We start from the raw sequence: 23,298 nt of genomic DNA on the forward strand, positions 1-23,298 counted from the left end.
AGGACGAACTGTCTTCCGTGGACGCCACGCCACTGTCCTTCTTCTCCTCGTCCTCCTCCTCGCACTGCACCCCCTTGTCCTCCGTCTGGCGGCGCGGCGAGCCGTTGGCGGCCGGCGGCGGCGGCTGAGAGCGGGGGGCGGCGGCGACGGCAGGTCTCCAGCTCGTCGGCCCGCCTCCTTCACCTTCACCACCGCGTCCGCAGCAGGTCGATGGCGTGGGGGCAGCGCCGGCAGGATGAACTGAAAGCACTCCTGGAAGGGGGAGGGCGAGGGAGATAGGGTGAGAGAGAGAGAGAGAGAGCGAGAGAGAGAGAGAGAGAGAGAGGGAGGGAGAGGGAGGGAGATAGGGAGGGAGAGGGAGAGAGGAGAGAGAGACAGAGAGAGAGAGAAAGAGAGGGAGAGAGAGGGAGAAAGAGTGAGAGAGAGAGGGAGGAGAGGAGAGGGAGAGAGTGGGAGAAAGAGTGAGAGAGAGAGGGAGGGAGAGGGAGAGAGAGTGGGAGATAGAGTGAGAGAGAGAGGGAGGAGAGGGAGAGGGAGAGGGAGGGAGAGGGAGAGAGGGAGAGAGGAGGAGAGGGAGAGGGAGAGAGAGGGAGGAGAGAGAGGGAGAAAGAGAAAGAGAAAGTGAGAGAGAGAGAGATATAACAAGTCCTCCGTTGGAAAAGAGATGATTATTTCAGAGGGCTTTATTTTAAGAACACCCCGCCACCCCTGTCAAGCCCTGGAATAGGAGATGAGACGACTGCGGTAGACAGGGGCGGATGGGATCCTAGACCCTGTCAATCAGCCAAGCCCCGCCCTCAATCCTGCAACCACCTGAACCGCAATAAAGACCACTGCTATGGAACAGGGTCGACAGTTTACCACTGATGCAGCTTAGTTTTGACCAATAGGAGGAGCGCCCGGTGAGGGGAGGGAGAGAGAGTTAGATGAGGAAAGGAAAAAAGGAGATTAGGGTGATTGAGAGAGAGAGAGAGAGAGAGAGAGAGAGAGAGAGAGAGAGAGAGAGAGAGAGAGAGAGAGAGAGAGAGAACGAGAGAGAGAGAGAATGAGAGAGAGAGAGATTGTGATGGTTTTCTTTTATCCATTTAATAAATTAATAGTTTATGGGTTTCACAGAAATTACTACAACAGTAGCAAAGCACTTATGATTAAGATACATCTATTAATACATAGACATAGATCAATTTAAAAAATATTATTTTAATATTGTAGAATATTGTAAAAAATGATTATTTTTTCATATTGTAGAATATGGTTCATAGTGGTAGTCTTGAAAAAACAAGATTATCAGATTTAACCAAAGTTGTTTTCACATTAGAAAGTGATCAAATAAATTGATAACAAATAAAGACCAAAAGCACAATAATAAAAAAAAAAAAAATAGCACTGTTAACAAAAAAGCAGGGTTGAAACAGAAACTATGGATCATTAGCTAATTGTATTATTGTGGTTGAGAAATTAGTCTGGTTTTGTAATTATTTATCTCATATTTAGAAAGTTGAATTCCTGATTTATCCAAGGTTTATCCAGTTTATCGATATAATATTGTTAATCCACAGTGGTACATAGCCTGGATGTAAAATAGGGGTGGTTAGACAAAATCCCCCTAACTTAAATCTTTACATCTAAACTTTATCTCTTTTCAACAAGCAATCTGGATCACAGCTCCCCCCTGTGGCCACATCTGCAATAGCCATATCTCATGTCTCCTGCTTTCTCTCTCTCCTACTCCTTTCTACTTGTCTCTCTCTCCCACCTGCTGTGTGTGAGCGGGCTCTGCGGCTACGTTAAACGCATCAGTCTCTTCACTCACTCCAGAGACAACAGATAATCTGTGAAATTATTTATCTTCCGGTGTATTTTTAAGCATCCAAAGGGATGCATTATTAATCCCCAAGCCTAACACACACTCTCTCACACACACACACACACACACACACACACACACACACACACACACACACACACACACACACACACACACACACACACAGACACACACACACACACACACACACACACACACACACACATCCTACATTAAGCGTGCGCGTTAGTGAGCACTCATGACTGGAATAAAAGTCCTCCATTTGAAAAGAGATTATTATTTCACAAGGCTATATTTATATAACACCCTCAACCCCTGCCAGTCCGTAGAGTACAGGAGACTGAGGTAGACTGTGATCCCGGTCACTGTCAATCAGCAAAGTACCGCCCTCGACCCTGCTACCCTATTGGACAACCTACAACAACCCAAACTGCCATGATGATGCGGCGGGTGGCTGTGGTTTACATAAATAGAGTAAACCACTTAGTTTTAACAGCTGGAAAGAACCAAATACACACAGGTTAACCTGGCCTTGAACACCATATAGTCACTTTACTTGATAAGAACTTCATGTACTACCTTGGGTGTCACTTCAGTCACACTATCAAGACACACACTTTTTTTTTTCACAATTCTCTTTTAGGTACATTTTATTTTTGTTTTCCGTCATCTTCAGGGCTTTTGTCCAGGAGCTAGAGTAACTGTCAAGACCACTAAAGAGCTTACATAGAGAGCCCTGGGGAGGGAGAGGGCTGAGAGAGATAGGGGGGAGAGAGAGAGAGAGAGAGAGAGAGAGAGAGAGAGAGAGAGAGAGAGAGAGAGAGAGACCAAAATAATCACCAATAGAATTTCAGCAGGTGAAAAATGTGTGTGTATATGTGTTGCATGTTTGTGTGTGTGTGTGTGTGTGTGTGTGTGTGTGTTGGGGGGGGTAATTAGAAAGAGGGGGGGCCGGGGGTTTGGGAGAGTGATGAGTAGGAAACTAATATGGCAGCAGATGGGGAGGGTGTGGGTGGTGTAATTGATTAAAAAAGAAATACGAAAATCGATCAGCAGAACAGAGGAGGGATAACAAGGTAGAGACAGATGCTGAGGTCAACACGGCAGAGAGAGAGAGAGAGAGAGAGAGAGAGAGAGAGAGAGAGAGAGAGAGAGAGAGAGAGAGAGAGAGAGAGATTGCCATTCTCTCCTGTTCCTCTGTGCTTTCTGAGTTTGATTGATTTTATTTAATCATTTAAATATGTTCATGAATGGAAAACAAATGCGTGAGTAGGCCTATGATAATCAGTGTTTGTGTAGATGCATCAAATTTGTATCCTCAATGTGATTGGATATAGTTTAGGGGGTCTTTAATGGATGCTTCTTCTTCTCTTCTTCTTCTTCTTCTATTATTGATGTTTTGATTGTTTGTGTTGTTTGTGTGTCCTAATACTTTGGCAATGCCAGCGTATCATTTGTATATTTGACATGCCAATGAAGCGCTCCACTAAAAGTGAATACCGGGTAGGGAGAGAAGGAGAGGGAGAGAGAGAGAGAGAGTGAGAGAGAAAGAGATGACATATTCACACGCACTCATAACTTAACCTTAATGCACATGCAGGCGTAGAAAAAATACGCTGTTTACCAAATTGGACATGAGTAAGGAAGCCCACACACAACAACACAACAACAGACAGATACATCTACAAACACAGAAGAAAGCCCAGTGAATCACCGTATATACACACACACAAAGGTCATTCATCCCCAATATGAAGATGCTTTAAGAAGCAGCCGTGGGATAAGATGACATGGACGCCCTGTGTATGTGTTCCAAACGGATGACCAGAGATGGTCACGCAAAATAGTCACACAGAAGAGCAAGAGCAAGAGAGAATTCATTGATCTGTCACTGACTGGATATTGAACAACACGTTTCGGAGAAATAGCTTTGAAGAAGAGCAGTCTTACTCATTAACACAAAATACTACTAATTTCAAAGGGTCAGACCAAATACCTACAGCCGCCATAATACAGTTCATCTTACAGTTGGTCAGAATGTTTTTCGACTGTATGGTGGCCATATTGGTTTGGAAAACAAGTGGCCTAATAAAACAAACTTGTCCTAACGCTACCACTCTTACTGCGACTACTACTACACCAGTTTGCCGACGTCACACAGCTACGCGGCAGGGCCTCAACCAGCAACCCCAGGGTTGAAAAGCAGACTTAACACTCTAAAAACGCTAAGCCCAATGATCACGGCCATACGGCTAGCTGTGGATGGCACTCTCATGGAATTGGAGGGGAGATTTGACTCTGGAGGACACCTGTCACTCCTTTACACTACTGCCACTAATCTGGGGATATGAGCTGCAGCTGTGGGAGATATTAACCAGGGTCAACCAGAGCTGAGGAGGCAGCCACAGGAAGTTGGCAACAGGAAGTGAGAACAGTTCTCTACCTGGGAGCCTTTCTTGCTGCCTGGCAGGTTGATGATGAGCGTCTTCCCTCGAATGCCGCACACAGGTCTGAAACACACAGATACACACACATAAACAGGCACCCTGGGGTACACACAGCAAAGACACACACACCTTAACACACACGCACGCACGCACGCACGCACACACACACACACACACACACAGGAATGTACACATAGGCATGTATACAAACACACACACACACGTGTGGGTACACGTAGAAATACACAAATAGACATATAGACATAGACATGCACATAGGCATCTACACATAAACACACACCACGTGTGTGTACACATAGACATAAACACACACCACGTGTATGTACACATAGACATACACACACACACACACACACACACACATAAACACATCCACATTTGTTTCTGAGTGTTTTACTAAGCTAAAATTGCGTTTGTGCGTGCGTGTGCATGTGTGTGTGCCCACGTGTGTGTGGGAGCGTGTGTGTGTGCCTGACCTAGACAGCATGCCCAGGGGTGTGACGTTGAGAGATCCCATCAACATGGCCAGGGACATCCCAGGAGCCTCACGCTCTATCACCTCTTTAGTGGCCTAGAGAGAGAGAGAGAGAGAGAGAGAGAGAGAGAGAGAGAGAGAGAGAGAGAGAGAGAGAGACTTTAAAACAGGATGTGTTGAGTCTCTAGTCCACGGCACAGGTTAACTGGCCACAGCACTGCTGCTTTACACAAGACATTATGACCACCATGTCCAGCAAGAGGCAGCCGAGGTCGGGAAGCAAAGCTGGTAATGACATCCACTCCTTAGGAAAAAGCATTAGGGCGATAGTGTTTACGAAACAAATATTGCTATTACATTCTCTCACATACACATACACAAATTAACACACACACACACACACACACACACACACACACACACACAAACACTCTCAGCATGGTTCTTTGGGTACTGCTGCTTTCCACCACAAGGGACTGCCCGCGCTGTTTACAGAATGGGGAATCCAGGGAACTACCATGACAACAGCTCCATGATAAGTTTCCTCCCCAGACCTTGGGAGTGGAAAGAAATATTAAAAATGATATCTGACAAGCTACTGCTGCTTTGAATCATAACAAAAACACAATTTCCCTGAGATTGATTCTGACTGATGTGTAAGAAAACGCTCACACACACAAATAATGAAACTCCCTCCCGCATAGTAAACAGAGATCCAATGTCAGTTGTTATCCCTGGAATACATTTCCAGGTATGATAGCTCATACTAAAAGGCTTTAGAGAATTAGAAGTTGGTGCATAGGGGGCTCAGAAGGCTATGGCAATACAATTAAACATGTAGCGTATTTATCCAGAGAGATTCACATTCACAACTAAGATGCAGGTTGTTACGAACCAGGTATGTGGTTCGGCATCTCGCTTAAAGGATCAAACCCAGAACCTTTGGTCTGGACGTCAAACACCAGAGCCACTTTATTATCCTGAAAACAATACTAGCACATTATAGATTAGGATAGCCCCCCTAAGCCATTTCTAAATTTGGTGGATGTATATTTGTTCCCTCACAGTACAAGGCCACTGTGCTTTTGTGATTGTGCTTGCACGTGTGTGTGTACGCATGTGCGTACACAAGTGTCATCATAAGTGGTTTTGCGCATCTGTGCCTCTGTTCTAGAGGTTGTTGTGGTGACTTGTTCTCCCGATCACTGAGGAGAGGAGAGGAGTGGAAAGGAGGGAGCCTCCTCCTCTTCTTCCTCCTCATCTATTCTCCTCTTCCTCCTCCTCTTCCATCTGGGAGCAGGGTACCCTCCAGTTGAGTGACACTTCAAACGAGCCATTAGCAATGGGAGAGGAGAAGAGGGAGGACTTCAAAGGAGAAGTGGCTTGTGGACCCGGGAGAGATCGGAATGGGGGAGGAGGGGAGGGGGAGAAGGAGAGAGACAGAGAGATATGAAAGGTAGAGAGGGCGGTGTGTGTGTGTGTGTGAGTGTGTGTGAGAGCCCAGGGACTAGGAAGGAGTGGAAGAAATCAGGGGAGATTTCTTCAGAAAAACTGAAATAAATACAACGGTTGGTTTTGATCCTAAGCCTCGGGTCCGGTGGGAGTTCTAAAGGTAACACAGTCAGGGAGTCATGTGACCTTGTGTCGGGGAGATCGGGCCCAAAAGCCAGGTGAGTTTAGGTCAAGTTAACGTCACACCAGCATAGGTAGGTACACCAATGGGTACAAGGACATTAATGAAACCACCAAGTGACCACTCGAACAACTGGAACAGAAAATAAACTAAATAAATCCCACTTCCCTCAAACAAACAAACAATCAAACAAATGATAGCTCTCCGCTGAACGCCTTCTGCGGGCAAACTGAAAAAGTCATTTTAGGAGACACAATAAAACGTGTGTTTGTACTAGGTGCCATCGTGTTTCTCCTGCAAAAAATTGTGCATCTTCAATGAAACTACCAAACAGATAAAAGGTCAAATAAAAAACAACAACATACAACGGCCACAAAAACAAGACAGCAAGAAACGCATCACGACGTCAGGAACGAGTGAATGGATCCAGCGTTCCAAGTGTTGAGTGTCTTCAGAGGGGTGGTTGGGGGGTCAGCGCGGCATGGCTCACTCTCTCTGCTAAAGTTCTGCGTGCTTTTCAAACGCCCGAGCTAAAGCAGCAAGTGTCCTTGTGTGACGCCGAGTAGAAAGCCATCCGACGTTGAAAGGGAAAGGGTGTAGCCGAGTGAAGGACGGGAGAGAACAGAGGGAGCGCAGCTAAACCGGGAGAGAGTATGCACCGCTGCGCTCCGACGCAAAACTTAAAGGGAGTTTGGGGACGAGACTGTAATAGGTGCGGAGGAAACAGCTTCATCACACCCGTGGAAAACCAAACTATAGGTATTGTCATTGTTGAGGAAGACGACGACTGGGTACACACTCGGCGTGCGCGCGCACGCACACACACTCACACACACACACACACACACACACACACACACATGCATCCAGGAACGCATGCACTCACACAAACACACACACACACACACACACACACGCGCGCGCGCACACGCACACGCACACGCACACACACACACATGCTTTTTATTCACATTTTAAGAATTATTGATATGTTCATCTATCAGATAATGCCATGCAAATATAGCTCATGCCATGGAAAATAAATGAGATTGAGGAGAGGTAAATAAATAAATAAATATATATATATATATATATATATAAAAATATATATACTGTGTATATATATATATATATAAACAGTGAAACAGAGTGCTCTAGAGTAAGCTGCTTCCCAGGCTTCATGATGTACATTTGCGGTGCGTATTGACTGCCCTGTCTGATGACCTCAGCAATTTAGACAGCTGCTGTCTTAAAAGTAGTACACAAATAAATTGTGGGGCAAGAGGCCATTACTTTAAGAGCTTTAAGAAGAAGAGAGTAAAACGGTGAAATCCATACCGAAATTAGTTGGAAGCCCGGGTACAGATCTAAGAACAGCTGGAATTTGCTGTGCTTTCTCAGACGGTTGTTAAGAATGCTTTGGTATATGGTCATTCTAATGCTATTGTTGTTTTATTTTACATTTGAGTTTTCAAATGTTTGATCATGTGATAAGGTTGGCAGGAAATAAAGATGCTATTACACAAAGATGTATATGCTTTTTGTCACTTTTCAGACACAGGAAACTAACTTACTAACTTACTTATTTATTCATTTCTATACGTTTTCCATTCAATAATGTTTAACTGTAAATAAAGAAAATACAAATAAAACAAGAGAGATTCATACAGCACTGAACCAGAGTCTGTATTGCAGTCAAGCTGACCAGGGGAGCCCTGAGCTTGTCTAATAAGATAAACATTCAGTGCGTTTACATGACACTCAAGAAAGTCGACTTATTGGCTTAGTCCAACTATGATTGGATTACTAAGATGCATGTATACACCTTAGTCGAGCTATACTCAAATCGAATTGGCTTACTCATAGTCGAGTTAAGACCCCTAGATAATGCGATTCATAGTCGAGCTAAGCGTGCATGTAGCCAATCGAATTGGCTTATGCGTTGATTTGCGTTCTGCGCATGCTTGAGATCTTTTCCCGGGGCCGTGAGCCGGAAGTAGAAGGAGACGATAGTCTTGTTGTTGTCGCCGCCGTCGGATAAGGGATAACGAGAAACGGCGATTTATTTGGTGGCACAGAAGATGGAGGAAGCCGGTGAATGTAGTTACCCCCTATAATTGTGTCCCGGCCGCGGGAGCGCGCATGGCATGCATTCATTAAAGGTGGAAGCACACGGACACTACGCTTCCATTTCACCCAAGGCTGAATTAAAAGTACATGTTTTTCTAAATGTGGGTCATCAACGAGGTTGTAAAGTAACTACGATCTTTATTCATTCATTGCGACCGCGGCCGAACTGACGGGGGTATTCTCTGATATTATGAATCTTACAGACTGCGTCGGGTTCTCCGACTCTCTGGTACTTCCACAACAAGTAAAGACTCCTAGTTGCCCATGGGGAAAAGGAATTGGGGGAAATTAACTTTGGCTTTGACTCTCTGAAGTCCAGATTGAAACGCGACATGGAGGAGAAAGCGATGTTTCAGCAGACAGCTGTCAGTTCACTTCGGGTCCATATCATTTCTCCGACGCTCCATTGTTCCGACCTCTCGGTCGTATGCGGACTGCTCCGCCGGCAGAGCAGCCGGAGGAGTCGGCATACGACTGAGAGGTTGGAACAATGGAGCGTCGGAGAAATGATATGGACCCGAAGTGAACTGACAGCTGTCTACTGAAGACATCTTTCTCGAATGAGTTTGTTGTTGCTGGTGACGTAAAGAGGTCAACCGGTGGCTCTATTACCACTAGTTGAAATGGGCACAGCGCCACCTATCGTACCGGGGCATGACACGCTTTGGCCAATGAATCAATTTACTCGATTTACTACGCGGACAATTGCAGTTGTCCAATTGAGGAGCATAATCGAGCTATGGCTTTAATCTAATTAAGCTGTGCATGTAAACGTACTGACTGACTCTGTATGAACCCCACTACTAGTAGTATTCAACTTGACAGAAGCCATTGGAGGTCACATAGGTTTTTTTGTTGTGCAGTCTTTGCCACCATTCATCATGACAGTTTGTGGGAATCGGGCTAAAACAGGAGGTCAACCTGAGAAATTTGTAATAAGAACTAAAATGATGTAAAATGTAAAAACAACGTTCAATGCAGAAGCAATACTTTAACATCACATTTTACCGGTTAACTCTCCACAATTACTCGGTGAATGACTGTATATTCATGAGAAATGTCTTCCACAGCACTAGTGTGATAAATTATGATGTTTACAGGTTTGTATGGTGTGAATATCTATATGCAAGTGAATATGTGGAGCTCCATGATGCAGCTACAACAGTATATTCACTTCACTGGTACAAAGACAAAAAAGGATTCAATAAAAACGGCAGATCAATACAAATCTAACTTCTTCCTAGTTATTTCCCAAGTGGAGACAGGTGCTCTAATTACGTTGTTTGTTAATCAGTTGCGCAACAAACGACTGTGATCAGCACAAATGGGGGTTGCAGGGAGTGGGTGTGAGCAGAGTCGTTTAAATGGCGCTACAACTTTGCATGTGTGTGTGTGTATTTGTGTGCGTGCGTGTGTGTGTGTGTGTGTGTGTGTGTGTGTGTGTGTGTGTGTGTGAAAATGTGTGTGTGCGTTCGTGCCTGTGTACATGTGTGTGTGTGTGTGTGTGTGTGTGTGTGTGTGTGTGCATGTATGTGTGTGTATATATCTGTGTGTAAGTGTGTGTATATGTGTATATGTATATGTTTTGAATGGGCGTGTATCTGTGTGTATTTATCTGTGTTTGTGTGTGTGTGTGTGGGTGGGTGGGTGGGTGGGTGTGTGTGTGTGTGTGTGTGTGTCTGTTTTCCAAGGACAACCTTGTTCTCTGTGATATGCCTGTGTGTGAGGGGGAGGGGCGGGGGATTACACCACCCGTGTTTACACCCTGGGTGTAGGAGGTAACCCACCTCTGGCGTGACATCTCTTGGAGCGAAGCCAGTGCCCCCGGTGGTCAGGATGAGGTTGAGCTCCTTCTCATCGCACCAGTCCACTAAGGTCTCCTGCACCCGCACGCACGCACACACACACACACACACACACACACACACACGCACACATGCACACACGCACACAAACACCCATCATTCACAGTCACACACATGTGGACACAAATAGGGTATTCAACACAGTCAGAGAGATGTTAGATAGACACCTAGAGATAGAAAGGTACAACGGACAGGGTGTGAGAGAGAGAGAGAGAGAGCGAGAGCGAGAGAGAGATAGAAAGAGAGAAAGACAGAGAGAGAAACAGAGATACAGAGAGAGATAGAGGAATAAAGGAAGATTCTGCATGTGGTTTTGCTTACCTTGATCTCATCTAGTTCATCTGGCACGATCTTATAAGCCATGATCATGCCCCCCAGCCTGAGAGAGAGAGCGAGAGAGAGAGAGAGAAAGAGAAAGAGAAAGAGAGAGAGAGAGAGAGAGAGAGAGAGAGAGAGAGAGAGAAGGACAGACCTTTTATATCACAGTAGCATTCGTCCCAGAACACAGTGACGGCATGATGGACAGAGTTACACCGTGCTTTCATTGATCTCCCCTGGCTCCAACCCCCCCCCCCCCCCCAGACCCAGTGTGAAAGTCGAGGGGGGGTGTGGGGGAGGTGCCATGTCAGCAGAAACCACACCACTAGAACCACTGGAGGGAGTCAGTGGCTTTCCCAGGGGCACCTCTGTAGCAGCAGCAGCAGCAGCACCACCACCACCACCCGACTACGGGACGCGGGAGAGGAGGCACGCTGACTTCACTTTCATACAGGCTTGCATCATCATGGGCAGGCGATGGCGTGCCAGGGCAGGCGCGTTGTGACGTGCGCACGGAGGGTTTGGGGAATCTGCACAGGCTTCTCTCGTCCTCTGCGGGGCTGAGCCCTCGTTCTCTTGCTCTCTTAGGAACTTCACGAACGCAAAACCCCTGAAACTGGGTGTAGTTTTACATACACACAAACTCACACAGACACACACACACACACACTCGCGCAGACACTTGCCGACGGCCCCTCGAATCATAGGCATCAAGAACAAAATATGATAACTAAAATGATACAAAACAGGGAAGAGGGATGAAGAGAATACTTAAGATGGGGTAAAGAGGAGAGGAGAGAGGACATTGAACAGAGGGGCGAGAGAAAGAGAAAGTGGAGAGAGAATTACAGTAGGGAACAAGAAAGAAGGAGAAATAGGCATAACGGAAAAGGTAAGGGGAAAAAGGGAGCAGTGAAGAAGAGAGAGAGAGAGAGAGAGAAAGAGAGAGAGAGAGAGAGAGAGAGAGAATGTCCTTGAACATTCCTCCTGAAAGAAAAGTGTTGTGGAAATTCTTAAATAAAGAGAACACACTTGGGATGCCTTTGTTAAGTTATATTGCAATACAGGAGAAAGACGTTTAAGTGTGTCTGTCCGAAACTAAAGATGCTGAGGGAAGTTCAAGAGTAACCCCCCCCCCCCCGTCAACAATCCCGATCGCCCCCCCCACAGTGAACATTTACACCCACGGACCCTGCTGTAAGGTATGCATTAGGTATGCACAAGATTTTACAGAATCTCACGCCAGCGAAAACCCAAAAGTTGGCAGCCCTGGTCTATAGTTATCATCAGGATGTAATGATATAAGCAACCAGCCTTGTACTTATCCTTGGGACACTTCTGGGAAGAAACTGTAGAGTTCACCTCCATTTGGCTGTTGTTGCGCACAAGTGTGTTTTGAGGGTTTTGATTATTCATGAGAATATATAAATAACTTTACATAAGAGTTAATAATTGTTATTCATAATGTTTTGTTAGTTTGAATTTGATATTGTGTATTGTGATTTATATGTTGTATATATCCGTTGTTTATTTACCTGGAATATGGCCATCCAGCCAGGATGAGAGTATTGGCGGTGAATGGGAAACGGGGAAGTGGTAGAGGTCAGGAGAACGCGCGGGAGTTCGGGAATGGATAGAAGGGAAAGACGCTAGATTGAGTAGCACATGTTTCCAGGGTTGCCAACTCTCACGCATCTGGCGTGACACTCACGCTTTCAGCATCAATCTCACGCTCACGCAACAAATGTCACGGCAAAAAAAACAAAACCTGCTTCAGACAAGTGCTGAATTGTCGCGTTAAGTTCAACTCAGACTTTACTAGTTTCACCAGTCGAACCAGATGAGTGAGCAGCAGCGAGTTAGCGCAACTAGCTGAAGAGTAGCCGGGTGGTTAACGCAGCCAGCGACGCTGCTACGCTACGACTGGATCTTCCTGGGGACCGCTAACCAGATAGAGGCTCCGACCACAAGGGTTTAGTTCGCCTTCCTCCGGTCAAGAGGAACCAGGCAGCAAGCCAAGGAGGAGTGCCGTTGTCTTTCCACGGATTTCGCAGACTTTCAGGGTTTTCCCCAGACATTACGGACGTCCCTTGCCATTCACCTGGACGTGAGTAGGATCTTCTTTCGCTCGTAGGAGCGAGGAGGATTAAGCTTCATCGGCAGGCCTGCAACGGGGGGTTTCTTTTGGTTTCTTGTGTTTTCTTTTATTTAGATTATGCCGGCTTAGGTTAGTGCTGTTAGTACTTGTGTATAGCCTGTGTTGTGTGATCTAACTTATTCTAAAATAAGTAAACATTTAAATACATACCTTTTTGTTTGTTTGCTTATGTGTACTGTTGATATCATTGTGTATGTTTAATAGTGTTTATTCGTAATTAAGGGTGCTGTTTACATATTAATCAATTAATCCAGACGATTATTATTAGTATACGTGTAGGGTTAAAGAAACTAGGGCCCTGCCCTCTATGAACCAGGGGTAAAAGGGGCTACATACATATTGTAACACATAATGTCTATATTTTCCTAAGAGTTCATCTTCTGACTATGTGTGTATGTGTGAGTGTGCATGCGACCATGTGGGTGTGTTTTTGTGTTTGTATGAGAGAGAGAGAGTCAAGGGGTTGTCAGGACACATCACCTCTCCCTGGTTTTCTGTGCCTTTCTGTTTCAGCCACAATGATAATATGCTCAACACAAATAACTAGGGTTCCTTCCCGCCGTTTCCATGGCAACCCCTGCTCTATCTGAGGCCATGAGTCGTTCTAATGTTTATCGTGACTGTGTGTATCTGTGTGCGCGTTCATGTCCACTATTGTTTGTGTGTTTTTTTTTATTTTGTAACTTGCTGATGGGGATGCCCGTTCCCTGCATTCTTCTGTATTCCTAAGCCTCTGTCAAACCATGTTTTGTACGGTATTTGTACATGGACATATGAAGACATTCATTCATATACACATGGGTGTATCGATCCATACTCCCTGCTTTCCATAGGATAACATTCATTTGCTTTAAGAAGAATGAAATCCTGAAAAGTGTGTGTCTAAACTGGGAACTTTATTGTCGTTGTTGATTGGAAGTTTGGAAGCACAGGTCTATCACTACTCAACTAAATTCCACTTGCCTTTAATGCTGTACTTTGTTGCTATCTGATTATGATAAATTCCTCCAAGGACATACATTGAAATCACGTATACCATGGACAGAGCCATAGGGCGCATGCAAGGAACATACATATAGCCCTAAAGAACTATTTTGTTTGTGTGCGTGCATGTTTTTGGATAACGGGCAGTCAGACAGTGAGTGATTCTCTGGATGAGAGAACACACACACACACACAATGGAGTGTGTGAGAGAGAGAGGGGGAGGGAGAGATAGAGAGAGACAGCAACGGAGAGAGCTAATTTACTTTTTAAAACTTTTTTAATTCTAACTTCAACTATTTAATATAGTACATTGTACCGCGTGAGTTATAAAGTACTAGAAAGTAATACTTTCTAAGTCAATCTTAGTTGAAAGTGACTTAAGTCGTTGTCAGGTTTTAGGAATTGAATAGGTTTAAGTAATACATAAGATAAAGTAAAATAACTTTTTAATGAGCTAAAGTAAAAGTAGCTCAAATAAAATGTACTTATTATTTGAGTATAAGAAAAGTAAGTACATACAGGTAAACATTTGCGATACCTATGATCACAGATCTTCACCTAAGCTACATTTAACTGAAGCTTATGCACATGCAGTTAGGATTTTCCAGGAAATATTATTTTGGCTTCATATGCCTCAATTTATCAATGAGTTCAGCAGTTATTCGCATACATTTGCAGCACGCAAAAAATACAGCACTCTGTAAAGCTAACTCATTAGCATTATAATACAATTATTTTCAGATTGTATTTTGCAGCGAGAAATGATGAGTCCACTATAAAAAAACATTTAGATTTTTTATGTAACTAAAAGTAAAAGTTAAGGAAATGATGATAAGTATAAATTGCATTTATATAGCGCTTTTCTAAGGTACTAAAGCACTAAGCACTTTACTGTGTGTGTGTGTGTATGTGTGTGTGTGTGTGTGTGTGTGTGCGCGCAACAAATAAAAACTAAAACTCACAAAATAAACTAATAAATATAAATTGTCCTTACCAGACACCCACGTCACACAAAGCTAACTCATAACTCCAACTGCTGTTGAAAGTTTTAAAGTCTTTAATTTCTTTGTAGAATCTATAATCAAGATCCTTAACCTCAAATGTCTGATTAAAACTTTTATAAATCATCAACATCAAGGTTGCTTCAAGGTTGACATCTATCCCTTCCAATTATAAAATGTAAAAGTTGACCTTTGTGACAGATGACAGATGTTTTCATATATTCAAAACAAAAAATTAAAAAGCATTTTCCAAAGAGATTCCCCAAAATACGTGAAAGCTTAGCTAATAATGGGAACACAGTGGAAAGTCTGGGCCATTCAAAAATAAAGTTAAAAAATGTAATCCGTCTGTGGAAAGACTGGACAAACATTAGACACACTGTGGTTTAAAAATGAGATCAAAAAGTTGACACACTGTTTGATGTAAATGTTTCCATTGGTGTTTTTTACAGTGCCCCCACTCATGACTAACATCCTCCTTCAGGCCAGACTGAGCCCTCCAGGGACAGAGAGGGGTGAGGATCATCCCAGTCAGGCTTTCTAAAACCAATATTAAACATCCTTAGAAGAACACAAATGTCGACTCAGTTCATGTTTTCAGCGTCATCAGCCAGATCTGGCCAGGCCAACTCCACCACCTGCCTCTGAGTGACCTTTTAGCAGCCAGTCTAATGAGGCAGGACAGTCCACCCTCTTTATCTTTAAAATAGTCCACATGCTTAAAACACTGCGGTTAAAGTCTAGGATGTTGTTAAAGTCATGAGAGGTAAAATTCCAATAAGAACAGTGTGTTCAGTCCAAAAATCAGCAAACACCTTAAATTGGAACAAGCCAGTCTTTTGGCCCTGTACAAAGTGTGTTAATACCTTTAGCTGAAAAGCAGCTCACCTGCTGGCCAGAATCTTGAGTCTATGTCCCCCTCCCTTCTTTGGAAGGTACATGAGGCTCTGGGGCAGTGAATGGAGTTATCCCAGAGCTATGAATCTAGGCCTGAAACCAGAAGCATGCGGTGCATGCCACAGGTACTGGTGTTTAACCCAATCAAAACCCTTTTTCTGGTCAATGGAAACCAAACCTTTCTTTGTTCTCAATGATCTAGAGACTTCCATTTTGTCCCAAATTAACATGGCAGTGATCAGCCTGCCAAGCCCACAGTAAGAATTGTCCACATATAACATCTTCGTATAACATCTGCCATCACCTTCCCCAACCTTGTAGCCATTATAATCTGTGCACAGCAGAGAGACTGGCCTCCAATCTTTCAGCTGCTGTAGATCTCACTTTTTAAGACGCAAGGTGTTGGGGTACCTGCTGCAGCTCAAAGGTATACACCCTGCAGCCAGACTGTCTCTGAGGACATCTAGCACACCTTGAACAATACTGACCACAAGACATAAATCGGCAGACCTTCAATGCCTGGAGCCTTACTACTCTTACAACTCAGAATTGTAGCCTACAGCTCAGTGGTCATCACCCCCTCAAGGTCTTTGTTGGTCTGCACCTGAGGTAGGCCCTCAAAAAAAGTCTGTGCCCTCTTTACCTTTTTCCTCACATGTGCAAAGGCCTTTATGAAATAACTGCTGCATATCAGCGTATTTCGTCAAGGTCAGACACAGTTGTTCAGGTGTCGTTGCGCAATAAATGGAAGAGCTTTCTCTGACCATTCCTGCACTCAAAAGCTGCAGAAATAATGTGACATAAACGCAGCCATTTGCATTGTTCATAAAGCGGGACCTGACTATCGCCCCCTGTGCTCTAATGCCCAGTAAGCTGCTCAAAGCTGTCTTTTTGGCTGTGAGTGCCTCAATATGGCCTTGATCTCCTGTTGACTCTACAAGAGACTGCAGAGCCATTAATTCAATGCCCAGTTCTAGCATTGACCTGGCTTTGTCCTTCCTGACATTGAGAGTATACTGTTGACCGAACTGTATAATGTGGCACTTGCCACCACTGATGTAAGAGTTAAAATCACACTTCCAATCTCTGTACTCCCCCCAAAAGTACGTAAAGGCAGCTCTCAAATCAGCTAAAAGTGTAGTGTTAACGGGGTATTTCAGGATTTTGAACATCAGGTCTCATTTCCAAGTGAGCCAGTGTGTTATTTATCATTGGAGACCGTTTTCAACACTTTTCATTCAGTCCTTCTAGTTGCAGAAATCGCTGGTGCTAGGCTAGCGCAAGTCGAGGGGAATTACTAGCCTGCCAATAAAAAGGTTTTACCCACTCCCGAGGCAAACCAATTATAATGCCTGACTATCGATGTAAATGTCTGTGTTGATAGAACAGTGTTAGAAATAAACTTATCCTTGCATCGCATTGCATTTAGTTCATAATCCCTGTAGTTGGAAGCAAGCTATGACAGCGGCGGACTGATATTACCTGGAGTGCGCTTCTCTGTTTACCTTCTGCTGTAGTGAATTGGTTGCTACACCAGAGCAAAGTGAAATTACGCCACTGCTGAGAAAGTAGTCCCCCAAAATGTAATGTGATCATTGCGATACAAGAATAGGTTTATTTCTAATATTATTCTATCAACACAGACATTTACATTGATAGTCGGGCATTATAATTGGTTTGCATCGGGTGTACTTTGGAGTGGGTAAAACTTTCCCTCGAGTTGCGCTAGCCTAGCACCAGTGATTTCTGCAACTAGAAGGACTGAATGAAAAGTGTTAAACTGTCTCCAATGATAAATAACACACTGGCTCACTTGGAAATAAGACCGATGTCCAAAATCCTGAACTACCCCTTTAAAATGCCAAATAGCACTTTTCGATTTTAACATAATTATAACATGCTGAACAGTGTACCATACAATGATCAGTGAAATCAACAGGAATAATATAACTACTTAAAATAGACCCAGGTGTACTGCTTTTGGTTGCCATGGAAACTTCTCTAAGAGTCCTTCAACCCACAAGATTGTGTGAGACTTTTGAGTAGCCTCAGAGAAGCAGAATTTGTTTCAGGTGAATCCTTTCTAATCATACATCTTGAGTACAGTTACAAACACCTGCAAATATCAACTCATCACTTTCACATGGGCTCATGACTTCGGTCCCTCTGGTTGGGGCATAAATCTTAATATAATCATTAACACATATCCTTGTATTATGTTTAACTTTTTACTGACTTTGCCGTACCACCTCCTCATCTTAAACCTTCAGGGCAGCTGTCCAGGACACAGTTCTGTTGGACCCCTCCATTGTGTTCCTCCTACTCAACACCTAACCATCCCTCGTCCCGGCCAAAGTGGTGGTCCCGCCCGCAATGGATCCTGGGAATGGGCTGCCTCTCTAACGTCTATGTGAAGCGGTCTGACGACACTCCGGTCTGCCTAGCTGATGCTCCTGCGGTTCTGACGTTTTTCAAAACGTGACCGCAACGTTTTTCAAAAACTAAGGCCGGCTCCTTCTGCAGCTTCATCAGCATCGGAGTGTTTGGGTGGCTCGCCATTCCACTGTCAAGCCAAATCAAAAGCCCTCATCTCTGGTTCCCGTCTTCAGATCCTGAGTGAGGCCGTGAGCATAAGCTCTGGAATCTTCCTTTTCCCTTAGCCCGGCAGTGAGTTCCCATCTCAAGCCAGATGTCACTGCTTCACAACAACACTCACCTGCTCCGCTGCTCAATCCTCAGTTGGCCATTTCAACACACACTGTTGAAACCGATCGGGCACTCTCCAGCCATGGCAATCCACAGCAGTCACCTCATCACCCCCTCTTCTCCTCAACAGCATTGTTAGTTGGGGATTCCATAATCAGGAACATCTGGTTCTCCAACACTGCCACACACTGCTTCCCTTGAGCCATGGTCCCTGACATCCTGTTGAAGCTCCCGGGACAGCTGCTCACTCACATCCTCTTTTAAACAAGTGATGTGGTGGAAATCAATGCATTTTGTCAGCAAAAAAAATCATTTTCCAACAATCTTTTAAACTTTTTAAATAGATGTGGAGCAAACTGTTTCAGCAGAATCCTCAGCCTCTACACTCGACTCCAATCCACCTGAAGAGCTCACAATATAACTTAGATTTTAGACCATTTTCATTTGTTTTGGGATCGGTTCTCCCTTTTTGGGGCTGAGGGAGTCCACCCCAACAGGCTAGGCTAGCCAAAGCACTCTGTACAGTCCTCTCCACATGACTGACTGTTTACCCTACACGCACGCACACGCCAGAACCCAGAACCCCCCTCTTCTTCGCTCACTGTCCTTCCATAGCATTTACATTAACAGGTTCCCCGGTTCATCTGCCTGTTCAGACTGTTGTTGCAGATAGGGCCTCCTCCCCCCCCCGGCGAGCCATTCTGGTGGGAATAGCAGTTCAGACTTGATACCTGCGTCCCTTGGCTCGGTCCTCCACCGTGGCTAGTCTGTCCACCCTGGATGGCGCTGATTAGGGGTGTATGTACGGTATAAACGGTATAGAAAGTACACCGGTGTGAATTTGCGCTACAGTATGGATTTTGACCATACCGTGAAACCGGTGTGACCTTAAGTAACGTAAATACAGTAACGTAACTTATTTTTCATGTGAAAAGTAAAGTTACGCGAAACTACTGAAAATATGGTAACGAAACGTAGTTCCTTTTTCAATTCGGCGCAACGTTACTTTTCCCAGGGACCGATTTGACAGCGATACTGCCTTCTCAGGCAGTATGCTATTGCGCAAGCACGCAGGCGTGCATCCTGCACAATAGTCCTTTCACGAGCTCTCATTAACCGTACAAGACATCTCAGACATCGCTTCCGCAGGCATTTTCCAAAGCCAGTCCTTACGACAAAAAAGCCAGAGGTGGAACGAGATAACAAACGCTCTCACTGTTTACCTGTGTAAGGACATGGTTCCATTTCAAAATGTTGATAGAAAGGGCTTTAAAGAGATGATCAAAACACTCAATCCCAGGTACGCGTTACCTGCCCGCACACACAGCCAAATTGAAATGCCAAAACTATACGACAAGGTCCAAGACCAAGTGGAGAAAGAAATCCATACTATCCATACTGGAAGTAACTTAAAAAAAAAGAAACAATTTAGCATTTTTTTCTATTGCAGTTTTGCTCAATAAATGTTCTTAAAATACTTATTCTATACAAAAATAGCTGCCTAACCAGTATTTTACCCCTTCAGAAGCATTTATATTGAAATTAGAATATAAAATGAACATACTGTGATATAATACTGTACCGTCTATGCCTCAAATCATACTGTGATATAAATTTTAGTCCATACCGTACAGCCCTAGCGCTGATAAATGCTCACTCTACTGGTAGTACCCACCAACTACCACCTACCAAAATATGTTATGAATTAAAATGACATCCCAAATACATTCAGCTTTCACCTATCTTTTGTCGTCTAGTGTTCTTTGTGTTTCTTTAAAAAATAAAACATCAAGTCTCAGTTTGAGAAAGAGAAGATCTTATAAAACATTCTCTTGCAACGTCTCTTGCCCCATTTAAATGAAAAGTGCCAGTTGTAAAATCACATATGGTTTTAAAACAGCAGGGCTGAAACAAATGAAACAAAAAGTTATATATTACTGACGGAACGCATGTGAGAAGCTGGCGTGTGTGTTTGGGTGTAGGTGAATATGTGTGAATGTGTGTGACAGAAAGAAGAGAGAGAGACAGACAGACAGAGAGGGAGAGAGAGAGTCAAGGGGTTGTCAGGACACATCACCTCTCCCTGGTTTTCTGTGCCTTTCTGTTTCAGCCACAATGATAATATGCTCAACACAAATAACTAGGGTTCCTTCCCGCCGTTTCCATGGCAACCCCCGCTCCATCTGAGGCCACGCGTTGTCGTAATGTCCGTGTGTGTGTGTGTGTGTGTGTGTGTGAGTTTGTGTGTTCCGGTACACGTGTGTTTATGCGTTCTGGATTTTTTTTTTTTACTTTCATGAATTGTGGATGCGGAAGCCGATTCCCTGCATTCTTCTGTATGTATATGCTTGTGATGTTTTTGTACAGTACTTGTACATGGACATATGAGAACATGGTGTATTGATACTCTATTCTCCCTGCTCAGCTCTCCATAGGATAACATTAAATTACTGTGAGAACAACGACATCCTGACATCCCTGGGAACTTGGTGGCCATTGTAGATTTGAGTGTTTTGAAGCACAGGTCGATAGCTACTCAAATATCTTCCACTTGCCTTTAATACTGTTGTGTTGCTCCCTATTTAATTTATGACTAATTCCTCCCAGGACACGAGTTGAAATTAGCCATGGACAGAGCCACAGGGCGGATGTGTGAACTTAAATTAAGCCCTATACTTTTTGCATGTGCAGTTAAGCCGCACTTTTCTTCTTTGTGTGTGCGCACGTCTTGTAGTTAACGTGCAGTCAGACAGAGTGAGTGAGTCTCCCGCTGGCAGAGCGAGGGATGCAGCAGTGCAGTGAATTAGGCATTGGAGTGTGTTTCAGAGAGTGTATGTGTGCATTTGTGAGAATGCACACATGCACAGAGAAAGACAGACAGAGAGAGTGAGAGAGAGACAGACAGACAGACATAGAGAGAGAGAGACAAAGATAAAGAGAGAGAGGAAGAGAGGGAGAGTGAGAGACAGAGGGAGAGGGGTGGGGGGGTAAGTGAGAGAGCGAGAGAGCAGGGCAGCAGTTAAAAAGCTCTTCCACTGTACATCTTAGGCCCTGGGGCCAGTGGAAATCATAGTGACTGCTCTAGCTTTAGGTTAAGGTACTCCTGTAGGGGACGGCACCTTATCGCATCTTTCTACAAACAGAAACCTTGAAGGCTTATGAAGGATATGAAGTATACAAGGACAAGCTGGAAAGAGAGAGTAGAGAGAGGGGCAAGATAAGAGAGAGAGGGAGAAGAGAGGGGGAGAGAGAGTGAGAGACTGGGGGGGGGGGGGGGAGAGAGCTTGCCTAGTGTGAAGGGACAGAAATAGACATGGAAGGGCTACCAGGCACACGCTAAGTATAAGAGAGGAAAAGTGTGTCCATGCGCCTCAGTGCGAGAGAATACATGCACAAGCGCACATGCACGCACTCACACTCACACACTCACACACACACACACACACACACACACACACACACATGCAAACAAACACACACACACACACACACACACACACACACACACACAAACACCTGTGAGCCAGTTGCATATCTCTGCGGTTGTGGGACACTTCCATGGCGGGGCCCATCTGCCTGTGTGTCATTATTAATTATACAGAGCCTTTGTGTTCGACCCTCAGTCCTACTTTCTCCACTCTTCTCTCTCTGTCTTTTTTAGCAGACACACACATGTGGCGAGACACACACACACACACACACACACACACACACACACACACACACACACACACACACACACACTCGCTGTCCTGGGAAGGGGAGGAGGGGGGGGGGGGGTAGAACCACTTCCTCTCCCTTGGTAAGTGATGCAGAGAGAGAGCAAGCGAGCCCACCGCAGCATGGTCCGTGGGGTCCCTCCCCCCCCCACTGGTGGGTTTACCACTCAACTACTCCCTCACTCCCTCGCCAGCATCGGGAGTAAAGGGGGGGAGGACTTGGGGAGGGGATGGGGTGTTTTTGGGTGGTAGAAACCTCTTCTTGTGCTGCTGAGTGCTTTGAGAAAGGTAGGGTGTGGCCTGTGTGCGTGAATGCGTCTTCAATATACTTGCAGGTGCACACATACACATGTACTGACCCACACAACCACAGACACACTCAACACGCACATGAGCACATACAAGTGCACCCAATTGGGAGGCCATACACACATGTGTGTGTGTGTGTGTGGGGGGGGGGAGGGCACACACACACAAACACATACCCACACACACACAATCCCAAACACACTGCGTTACATATTCTGTGGACCACTCCAACCTCGGAGCGTTTTATTTATTTACAGATTAAATGTCACTGTGGTCTGGATCTGGCATTGCTGGCAGTCTTTCCCCTCCTCCATTCATCTTCCTCTCTCCCCCCCCCCCCCCCCCCCCGATCGGCCCATCTCACACCGGGGGCCCCGGGTGAGATGAAGCCCGCCCTATTTTTCCTCATCCTTTTCGCCCCTGAACCGCTTACAGCAGCAAAGCCTGCATGAATGCATGTCCCTTTTTTTGTGTGTGTGTGTTTTTATGTTTGCACAGCTCCTATTTTTAATGCACGGGTGAAAACGAGCACCTCATGATGATGATGATGATGATGATGATGATGATGATTCACTTTTTTAACTTGTATTTCGCTGTGGGGGTGGGGAGGTGGGGGCTGTCAAAGCACATCGTGACAATGGCGGCCGTCTGTCTGTCATATGGACTGCGTTTGACATTCAAACTTTAAAACATCGTCCTCACGCTCCTTGCTGCGTCGGCGGCAGACGAAGCCTCCGGGGATGTGTCTTGATGCTATGGAATGAAGCGACCAAACAAACAGGGCGCCGAGGCAGCGCTCCAGTGCC

The 23,298-nt window shown here is 44.9% G+C and overlaps 1 protein-coding gene across 1 annotated transcript in view; it reads right to left on the minus strand.

Moving 5' to 3' along the window:
• The window catches only part of gphnb (gephyrin b), a gene marked incomplete at both ends in the record, with an annotated part of 84,093 nt that overhangs the window by 33,425 nt on the left and 27,370 nt on the right, over window positions 1-23,298 (minus strand). The window contains 6 exon segments of the mRNA XM_084483647.1: window positions 1-121; window positions 124-252; window positions 4,272-4,338; window positions 4,773-4,867; window positions 10,322-10,414; window positions 10,721-10,778. The exon segment at window positions 1-121 is cut by the window's left edge and continues 32 nt beyond it. Coding sequence (XP_084339773.1) covers window positions 1-121; window positions 124-252; window positions 4,272-4,338; window positions 4,773-4,867; window positions 10,322-10,414; window positions 10,721-10,778 — 563 coding nt within the window.

This window comes from Micromesistius poutassou, assembly GCF_964030765.1.
Source record: "Micromesistius poutassou genome assembly, chromosome: 19".
In the NCBI taxonomy this organism is placed as follows: domain Eukaryota; kingdom Metazoa; phylum Chordata; class Actinopteri; order Gadiformes; family Gadidae; genus Micromesistius; species Micromesistius poutassou.